At 43.0% G+C, this 11,138-nt stretch overlaps 1 protein-coding gene across 1 annotated transcript in view; it reads right to left on the reverse strand.

Moving 5' to 3' along the window:
• VPS4B (vacuolar protein sorting 4 homolog B) overlaps window positions 1-10,150 on the reverse strand; it is a 31,602-nt gene extending 21,452 nt beyond the window's left edge. The window contains exon 1 of the mRNA XM_082668059.1: window positions 9,873-10,150. Coding sequence (XP_082524185.1) covers window positions 9,873-9,899 — 27 coding nt within the window. The 5' untranslated portion in view covers window positions 9,900-10,150. The remainder of the gene's footprint in view (window positions 1-9,872) is intronic.
• Between the last annotated feature and the right edge of the window lie 988 nt (window positions 10,151-11,138).

The following is an 11,138-nucleotide window of genomic DNA, read 5'->3' on the forward strand; positions in this document are numbered from 1 at the left end:
TGCAGGCTCAGTAGGTGTGGCTCGTGGGCTCTAGAGCGCAGGCTCAGTAGTTGTGGCGCATGGGGCTTAGTTGCTCCGCAGCATGTGGGATCTTCCCGGACCAGGGCTGGAACCCACGTCCCCTGCACTGGCAGGCGGATTCTTAGGCACTGCGCCACCAGGGAACCCAGATCCATTTTGAATACAGCAGTGTGGACATGTCATCCCAAATTTCCTAACTGTCCCTCCCCAACCCCTGCAACCATAAGTTTGTTCTCTAAGTCTGTGAGTCTGTTTCTGTTTTGTAAGTTCACAAGTTGTAAATAACTTAAAAAAAACCCACACACACAACTACCAGAAATAGATCCATACAGCTATGTCCAACTGAATTTTGACAAAGATATAGAAAGGCAAGTTAATGGCAGAAAGATAGGCTTTTTTTTTTTTTTTTTTTTTTTGTGGTACGCCGGCCTCTCACTGCTGTGGCCTCTCCCGTGCGGAGCACAGGCTCCAGATGCGCAGGCTCAGCGGCCATGGCTCACGGGCCCAGCCGCTCCGATGTGGGATCTTCCCAGACCGGGGCACGAACCCGCATCCCCTGCATCAGCAGGCGGACTCTCAACTACTGCGCCACCAGGGAAGCCCCAAGATAGGCTTTTAAAGAAATGGTTCCAGAGCAAATGAACATCCATAAGCCAAAAAAAAAAAAGAGGAAGACCGCCTCAAACTAAACCTTGTACTCTGTACAAAAACTAACTTGAAATGGATCACAGACTTAAATATAAAATGCAGGGCTTCCCTGGTGGCGCAGTGGTTGAGAGTCCGCCTGCCGATGCAGGGGACGAGGGTTCGTGCCCCGGTCCAGGAAGATTCCACATGCGGCGGAGCGGCTAGGCCCATGAGCCATGGCCACTGAGCCTGTGCGTCTGGAGCCTGTGCTCCGCAACGGGAGAGGCCACAACAGTGAGAGGCCTGCGTATCACACACACACACAAAAAAGTAAAACTATAAAATCCTTAGAAAAAACAAAGAGTATCTTCACCATCTAGGGCTAGGCAAAGGGTTCTTAGACTTGACATCAAAAGCACAATATATAAAAAGAAAAAATAAAAACAGTATATTGGCATAAAAAAGACACATAGATCAATGGAACAGAAGAAAGAGCCCAGGAATAAACCAACACATATGTTCTCAATTAATTTACCACAAAGGAGCAAAGAATGTATGATGGGGAAAGTACAGTCTCTTCAATAAATGATGCTGGGAAAACTGGACAGCCAAATGCAGAAGAATGAAAATGAATACTATGTTATACAATACACAAAAATAACTCAAAATGGAGTAAAGATTTGAACATAAGACCTGAAACCATAAAACTCCTAGAAGAAAACGCAGATGATAAGCTCCTTGACGTTGGTCTTGGTGATATTTTTTTGGATTTGATGCCACAAAGGCAACAAAAGCAAAAATAAGTGTGACTACATCAAACAAAAAAGCTTCTGCACAGCAAAGGAAATAATCAACAGAATGAAAGGTAACCTACTGAATGGGAGAAAATACTTGCAAATCATATATATCTGATAAGGGGTTAATATCAAAAAATATAAAATACTCATACAAATCAAGAGCAAAAACCAAAACAATTTGATCAAAAAATGGGCAGTGGATCTGAATAAACATTTTTCCAAAGAAGACACACAGATGGCCAACAGGTACGTGAAAAGGTCCTCAACATCATTAATCATCAGGGAAATGCAGATCAAAACAACAATGCGTTATCACCTCACACCCATCAGAATGGCTATTATCAAAGAGACAAGAAATAAAAAGTGTTGGTGAGGATGTAGAGAACAGGGAACTCTAGTGTACTGTTGATGGAAGTATAAGTTGGTGCAGTTACTATGGAAAATAGTATGGAGGTTCCTCAAAAAATTAAAAACAGAACTATCATATGATCCAGCAATTCCACTCCTGGGTATTTATCTGAAGAAAATGAAAATATTAGCTTGAAAAGATATGTGCACCCCCATGTTCACTGCAGCATTATTTACAACAGCCAAGATATGGAAACACCTAAGTGTCCACCAAAGGATGACTGGATAAAGAAAAAATATATATATCAAATATTATTCAGCCATAAAAAAGGAAATCTTGCCATTTGCAAAAACATGGATGGAACCTGAGGGCATTATGCTAAGTAAAATAAGTCAGACCAAGAAAGACAAATACCATATGATCTTACTTATATGGGGAATCTAAAAAAAAAACCCCAAAAACAAAAAATGAGCTCACAGACAGAGAACAGACTGGTGGTTGCCACAGGTGGGGGGGTGGGCGAAACAGGTGAAGGGGGTCCAAAGGTACAAACTTCCAGCATAAAGTAAATCAGTCATGGGGATGTCATGTGTAGCATGGTGACTATAATTAATAATACTCTCTTACGTATTTTTGAAAGTTGTCACAAGAAAAATATTTTGTAACTATGTATGGTGACAGATGTTAACCAGATGTACTGTGGTGATCACCTCACAATATAAACAAATATCGAACCATGTTGCACACCTGAAACTAATATAACATTATATATCAATTACACCTCAAAGGAAAAAAAAATGATAAATTGGACCTCATCAAACTTAAAAATTTTGGGTCTGTAAAACAGCCTGTTAAAAGGATGAAAAGACAAGCCAAAGAGTGGGAGAAATGTTTGCAAACCACATGTTTGGGAAAGGACTAGTACTTAGAATACAGAAAGAACTCTCAAAAATCAAGTTTAAAAACAACTGAAGTAGAAAATAAGCTAAAGACATAAATAGACATTTCACCAAAAAGGATATACAGATGGCAAATTAGCACATGAAAAGATGTTCAACATCACTAGCCGTTAGGGAAATGCAAATTAAAACCACAGTGAGATATCACTAAACATGTATCAGAATGGCTAAAATAAAAAATAGTGACAATGCCAAACAGTGGTGAGGATACAGAGAACTGGGTCACTTATACATTGCTGAGATGTAAAAAGGTACAGTCACTCTGGGAAACAGGTTTGTTTTTCTTACAAATCTAAACACGCAACCACCACATGAATCAGCAACTCCACTCCTGGGCATTTATCTCAGAGAAATAAAGACTACGTTCACATAAAAACTTGTACTTGAACATTCCAGATGCCCTTCATGGTTAAACCGTGGTACACCCAGACCAGGGAGTACTACTCAGTAACAAAAAAGAATGAACTACTGATATACGCAACTTGGATGAATCTTGAGGGAATTAAGCTAGGTGAAAAGAACCAATCCCAAAAGGTTACATACTGCATGATTCCATTCACATAACCTCAAATGACAAAACCAGAGGTGAAGAGCCGTTTAGCATTGTCAGGAGACAGGAATGCGGGGGGAAGAGAAAGGGAAGTAACTGTGGCTATAAAAGGGCAACGAGAGGGATCCTCTGGGAGAGAACTCTTCTGTATCATGACTACGGCAGGGGGATACAGGAATTAACTCGACGGAACTCTGTGTGCACAGACACACACACACACACACACTTAAGACTGGGGAAATCTGAGTAAGACAGTAGAATATATCAATGTCAACATCCGGGTTGTGATACTGTACTATATAGTTTTACAAGATGCTGCCGTTGGGGACAACTGGGTGAAGGGTACACAGGCTCTCTCTGTATTATTTCTCCCAACTGCGTGTGAATCTACAATCATCTCAAAATAAAATTTTCATTAAGAAAACTATCTTTAATATTTTAAAATATGCACACACATACAAATTAAGAACAAGCATGATTTACTGAAACATTCCACCTGTATTAATTTAGGTAGTAAAACTATTCAACAGAAATAAGAGCCAGTAGAAAAAAATAATCATGGCTACGCTATATTAAAAATAAGCATACAATTAAGATAAGAAATTATTCAAATAATCCAAAAACTAATCATATGTTGAAAATATTGTATTTTGAAGCAGTTGCTCATGGACTGCATAGAGATGGGATAAATGGGAGGAAGAGGCCTTCCCTCTGCTGTGGCAGGAGGGAAGAAAAATAAATGGTGTGTCTCAGAACTGATAAAATGTAGCAGTACATGTTTCACAGTTCAAATAGCCTGAACTTGGAGCTAAATTTCCAAGTTTGGTAAACTCAGCAGGATATAAAGGGTGGAGTCACAGCACCTGGTCAACCGGTGGTTTGGTGTACCTGGTCTAATAAAAATGTATCCAGAAGGCTCAGAGGCTAAGTCATGTAGCAGAAGTAAGTTCTTCCTTTTTCTGGCTATAGTTTCCTTCTTATGCTATTTTCAATTGCTGTGCCTGCCACTCACCTCTTCAGCTATGCATTCCCCTCATTTGCTGTCAGCCCTCTTTTAGGAACCAAAATGACATTTGTTAAAACTCATACAGTCGGTATTTAAAAATCTAGCTCCAAATACGGTACCAATCACTTTAAAGCAGCCTTTCTCTGATGATGGATGCATCTGTATTTGCACTGTCCAATACGGGAGCATATGGCTTTTGAAACTTTTGGCTAATGTGACTGAAGAGTTTTAAGTTTTATTTAAGTAAAATTTAAATTTAAATTGCCACATGTGGCTACCATACTGGACAGAACATGTTAAACCTTTAATCGAAGATGATGATTGGAGGATATGCATCTGTTTTTCCCCTGATGAATGCTCCACTTCACCCTTGTTTCTGTTAGCATTTTTCATTTGAAACAAAATTAACCATGTCTTGCATGGTTTGGGAGTGCCAATTATTCTTTCAGAATATAACCCTGACCGTCTCCATCGCTACCACCCTAGCTCAATCCACTATCACATCTGTCAAACCTACCGCCTAGCCTCCTCGAAGCGGTCAGCCTGCTTCCACAGTTGATACGGAAGTCCACACAGCACCAGTGAAGGGCACCCTTTGATGGCTTCCCATTGCGAACAATAAATCCCAAATGCTGGGTCATGATCTACCTGGGCCCTGGCTCTGTCTGGGTCTCACCTGAAACCCTCTAGTCCTCCTTCACTCAGGCAGCCTGTGGACTAGGACCCCTCTGCCCACAACACTCTTCCCTGCTCTTTCCCCAGATGGATGCACAAGGGTCTCATTTTCAGTCACAGTTCACATGCCAAGTCCTCAGAGAGGCCCTCCCTCCTCTCCTATTTCAAAGGCTGCACCCCACCCCTGATCTCAGCCCTCCCCTCACCCTGCACTTCTATCCCATTGCTGTGTTTATCATTGTTCCCCTGCATACTCACTTACTGGCCATCTCCTTTAGTATACAGGGAAGCTCCACAAGGAAGGGGACTTGCACTGCAGGCATGCAAACAGCCCTCCTTCAGCTAGCCCTGACACTAAAACCCCCTTCAGCTTGGTTCTGCTTCTCTGCTACCTTCAGAACCCAAACCTCACCAGCGCAGTCTCTACTCTTTCCAGTTCCTTTTTTTCTCCTTACCCTTCAGCTGCCAATCTGGGCTTCTGTCCCTTACCTTATCAATAAATCTGCTCATATCAAGGTTCTCTGTGGTGCCAGATCCAAAGACCAGCTCTGCGTCCACCTCGATCTCTCGACAGTATTCTACAGCAGCATCACTTCCCTCTGGAGCGCTGCCCTCTGCCCGCTTTCCTCCCGCCGCTGACAGCTCCTGCTCAGTTTCCTTTGCTGACTCTCCTTCTTGAACCTGACGCTGAAGTATCAGGGCTCCTCAGGGCTCGGGCGTCCTTCTGTTTCCTCCCTCCCTATGTGAGCTGTTCTCAATGACTGAAGCTGATTATCTTCAGGCTGATGATTCCCAAATTTATTCAATTTTAAAACACGCCACTCTTCTGTTTAAAATCCTTCCAGTGGCTTGTTTCTGTGCATGTGGGTTTTGTTTTGTTTTGGCCTGTCCTCTCCCACTAGAATATAAGCTCCACGAGGACAGGAGTCATGCCTGTTGTACTGGCTTTTTTATAATCTGGAGGCTGGCACAAGACTGACTGAATCTCAGGGTCAGCCAGGATCCAGTCATTGATATGGAGGCACAAAGGCTGGGAACATCTGGGACTGTCCTTTTCAGATTAGGAGACCATGATGTGCCCACGCTAGAAAACCCTGGGAAACTGGGTAAATTCCAGACCCACCCATCTCAGGAGGAAAGCTGTCCCAGCCCCTGTCTTTCAAGGCTGATTCTTTCCCTGGTGCTCTGGAGCCCATTCCTACCTTCCTCCTCAGACATTCAGTCCCCTCGATTTTAACAGCTCAACTGTTCTCCCCAACCTAACCTTTCCCTTTTTGGGGGAGCATTCCTTAGCATAAAAATGTATGCAAGTCCTACCTTAGACTCATAGCTACAAAACACCAACAGAAACACACCAGCTCTGCCCAATTCTAAGGTTCCCATGTAGCTACCATCTTATTCAATACTTGCCTCTTCACCTCCACAGCAAAGCCCCAAAGAGAACCCGAAGTTCATCTCGGTTTCTTGATTCCTCCCACGGCAATGCTTCCTGCCCCTCGACTGCAAGATCTCTCACTTATCTAGTTATGGGTCACTAGGTGAGAACTTAGCCCTCGTAAGAGACACCTCACATGGCCTCCTTTGGCCATCAACGCACCATCCTCTGCAGGTTTGACTCTTGGCTATGTCACGATTCTTTTTTAGGCTTCCTTTTCTCTCTCCTTAAACGCTGATATTCCACTGGTTCTGTGCCTTGGTCCTTGTCTTTCCTCATTCTATAAACTTTCCAAGATGGCCACACCTCTGCTACCATCCATATGCTACTAACTCCCAAATCCTTATTCCCAGCCTAGCCTAAGTTTTATACATATGTACCCAGCTGCTCAATGGACAGTTCTACCTGACTGTCCCCACAAGCATTTCAAGCCCCTGAAGTTCAGGACCACCCTGGCCCCAAATGTGCCCCCTCTTCTTGTAATCCCCACTGTCAAGCTGTGCCCTGTACACACACAATGGTTTCATTCTAAAACAAAAACGTGAGCTTACTGCCTTCTCTGACTCCCCTCTGACAGCAGGATGGGGACCAATCACCTATGTGCAGCACACACTGCTCCTTGTCATGTGGCTTAACTAGGCTTGACCCCTCACCTGGCACACTCCGTTCCCGTCACACCAAACTACAGGGACAACCCAGATGGCTCAGACTTCATACCTCCGTGTACAGTGTGCTCTCCACCTGGAATACCCTATCCCATTGTCCAACACTCAGCACAGTCACTGTGGTCTTCCAACTGCAAAGTCCTTCCCAGCACCCCCAGGAGGCCTAGCCTCTGCTTCCTCTAAATTTCCACTGCCTCTTGTACATCCTTCCAAAGGTCACAAAGTATCCTAGTAGTCCCTTTATGTCTGATGTTTTCACGTCAGAATATAAGCCCTTGGAAATCAAGGATGATACATTTCTTTTATGATTCCCCAACATGTAGCAAAATGCATGACATAGTAGACACTCAGAAAAGTAAATATTCAGGACTGAGTAAACTTTGAGTTCTATACACAATGAACTTGCAGTTTCTCCCGACCCTCTGCGAGGTTTATTACACTTCTAGACTGAGGCATATGTTGTTTTTCTCTGCTTGGAATGCATCCCACTTTCTTGTCCAAGAAGGCATGACTTCATAGTGAAAAAGCACAAACTTATAAGCAGATAGACCTGGATTCAAAACTAATCCAAGTCTTCAATACTAATTAACTGTATGTCTTTGGGCAAATCATAAACTTAATAAGCTTTTGTTTCTTATACTGTGAAACTGGAGTAATACCTTGAAGAGTTGTTTTGAGGACTAAATGAGATCACATCAAACACCAGGCAGAAAATTAGTGTCAGTACCTTTCACTCTTATCTAAGCTCACATCATCTTCTCTGCGGAACATTTCTCATTTATCCTTGAAGAGTTACACAAGCCCTTCCTTTCTGCCCTCTCACACTAACCTTTACTTCTATTAGAGCATTACTGCATTATTTTATTTTGATTTTTAGTTATCTGCATGCCTCCATTTGATTATAAGCATCTGGCTATGGGGATTTTGCCTTGTTCAGTGAGAAATCGATTCGTTAGTTGAATATTCTTCATCCAAATTTCCTACATTAGAAGGTGGAAAAGGTTGAATGAGAAAGCACATCTGTGACCCAACCACTGATAAAAGTATAACTCATTATCTCTCCCTCTGTTTAACACTATCAATTATGCCTTTAATATGGGTCAATCTCGAGCTGATTCACTGAAGAACATCCACAATCCAATCCAAATATGATGCAAAGGATTACAGAATGAAACTGCAAATGTTGCAAAATAAAAATGACCAGTAAATAGATGAAAATTATATTGTAGAATGCCCAAATCACATGCAAACTCTTGACAAATAAAAGTTGGTGTACTATGTATAAAACAGATGAGCAACAAGGATATATCGTATAGCACAGGAAATTACAGCCATTATCTTGTGTTAATTTTTAATGGAGTATAATCTGTAGAAATACTGAATCACTATGCTGTACACCTGAAACTATATTGTAAATCAATAAAACTTCAATAAAAACATTTTTTAAAGATGGTGGAATAAAACTATGCAGTTAACTGACAAACCAACAAGGATGAAAACAAGGCATTTCAAAAGAAATCACCTTTGATCCTCAAAGGAACAACAGTTTTATCAAATGACCAATACTTTTTCCAAGTACATTTACCAAAAAAACCCCTTCTGAATGGGGCTACAAAAAACTAATATTAAGTGAAGATTGTTGCATCTTAGTTTAATGAAATCTTGTTGGAAAAAATACACATAAGTCAACACATGACTTATTCTTTATTCTAAGAAATAAGTCACGTTGCAATTATATTTTGTTAAAGACATAAAACATTTATTTTCATAATCTTTTGGGTTGATTTTCAAGATAAAAGTCCCAATCAAGTGCCCCACCTCCTTTTTGGTGAAAATTTGATCTCGATTTAAATCAGTCTACTTTCAGTGATTTTTCTTCAGGATCAATTATCCTGGGCTCAGTAGATCCTCTATTAATTATCCCAGGTGCCTATACCAGGCACTCAACAAAAGCCTTTTCAACTGCAAGATCAAAACAAAGATTCAATACAGGGATTCACGCTACTCTTTTGTCCCAAACTTGACTAGTGGACTGGAGCTCTCGAGGTTAAGTCATATTCTAAACTCCACTGAAGCCCCAGATCCATTCTAGGGATGGGAGACACTGTTTGAAAAATTTCTCATCTCCATGAATTCCATTCCACAGAGGTCTAGCAATTAAGTCTAAAGTATCAGGATTACATGCTTTATGAACAAAACACTGAACTCACTGCGGTAGGGGTGGGAAAGTGAAGTCACAAAGGAGTTTAAGAAAACTCCATGATCTTATTTATATACTATATTTTGGGAGCCATTAGCGTGCACCTGAACGTATAGCTCAATGAATTCACGGATTCCTCAGATTCTGAGACTGTGCTCACGTTTCTATTCACCTGACAGCTCGAAAAGAAAGGCTTTGCTACACCAGCTTGAGGAACTAGGAGAGAACTCGAATCACCCTATTTTCAACTGGTCCAGAGTAATGCACTGGATACATTATGTTCTTTCCTCTCTCCCTTACACTGACTGCAGCGTTCGTGCCTCTGTTCAAAGCTCTGCCCAGCTCGGTTCAAACTCGGCTGGTTTGAAAAGGAAAAACAAAAACAAAATCCTCAACAAAAGTCAGAAGTCCCACAAAGCCAGTAGGCTTGGGAAACCCCGGAAGCATGCGGAAAGCGTCCGATTCTCCCACCTGCCTCTGGGCCGGCGCGCCACCGCTTCCTCCCTCTTCCCCGCCCCCCACTTCCCACCCCACGCCCAGCGCCTCCCCTTGGCTTGGGCTCTCCAGGGGGCGGGAGGATGGCGATACCTGGAGGTTGCTCGAGGTGGATGCCATGGCGGAGATACGAGGCGGTTCCTCGAGGAGGAACGGGGGCAGAGGAAACCTACAGTGGCAACGTCGAGTCGAGCCCGGAGCTGCCCCAAACGTGCGCAGGCCGGTGGCTCTTGGACCTCAAGCGGCGGCCTCCTTTCCGGAACGTCTTCCAAAACAACACTGCGCTCCAAAAGCCAGCGGCCCCCCAAACCCTCACAAAACTTCCGCAACCCTGAGCCCCTCCGGGCTCTCGTCTGGCCTCTAGCCTCAGTACTTCCGCTTTCGTCATCACCACGCGCGCCACCCAGTCCCGAACTAAGCCAGCCGAGGCCTGGCGGAAGTCAGGCGCAGGCGTACTGCGGCTCCGGCCTAGGGGCAGGGAGACCGTTTGGGGTTGAGTGCTATACTCTTTTCTTCCTTTTACGGAAGTCTTATCCTTTGAGATGAGTTATTGTTTCTGGCTTCTTTCACTTGACGGAGAATGGAGAATGCTCTGTCAATTTTGTGAAAAATGTTATCCCGTCTCCAAGACCCGCTGGTTGGGGACTTTGGGTCCGTTACCATTTACTTCTGTGTAAAGTGGGGGTAATTAAAGTACCTACCTCAGGGTTGTGGAGAATGCTAGTGCTGAGCGGTTAGGCGCACTGCAGAGTGATAAGCGAACACTTCATCCCGCAAGCGTTTTCTCAATGGTTATTGTCATGGCTCTAGGAAGCCCCGAGAATTTCAATAAAAGTTATGTATGGCGCTGCCCTCAAGGAGCTTATGGCAGTCTGGTGGGGATGCAGGCTTCTGAACACAAGTCTTGTGAAACTGTTAGATCAGATATTATTTATTCCAGTTAACGTTACAGGGAAGGTTAATGGCTTGAGCAGGTGAGTGCTTTATGCGGGACCACAGATGTCAGGGATTAGTGGCAGAACTAAAAGAAGACCTTTTTCCAGCATTCTGTTGTTTGCAGGCACAGTCCTCTTTTTTTTCTTCCTTTCATAGTTTAGCTTCTCAAAGGAAAGCGAAATAGATGTTTAATCACTCCAACGTTTTACTTCCCTCTCATTCCCTAATTCTTTCCAAACATCTGGTGTCTCCTAAATAAAGAACTTCCCTCCCTCGCTTCTTACTTAGTATTGTCAAATACCCAGTTCTTGAAATCTCTTCCGGATAGTGTCCTAATGTCCTTCCTCTAACCTCTTCACTTTCTCCCCTTCTTACTCTTAAGGGCAGAATTTCCTCAAGAGTCTGACGTCCTCTTCTTTCTCA

Source organism: Grampus griseus (assembly GCF_964374135.1).
Source record: "Grampus griseus genome assembly, chromosome: 12".
Taxonomy (NCBI): Eukaryota; Metazoa; Chordata; class Mammalia; order Artiodactyla; family Delphinidae; genus Grampus; species Grampus griseus.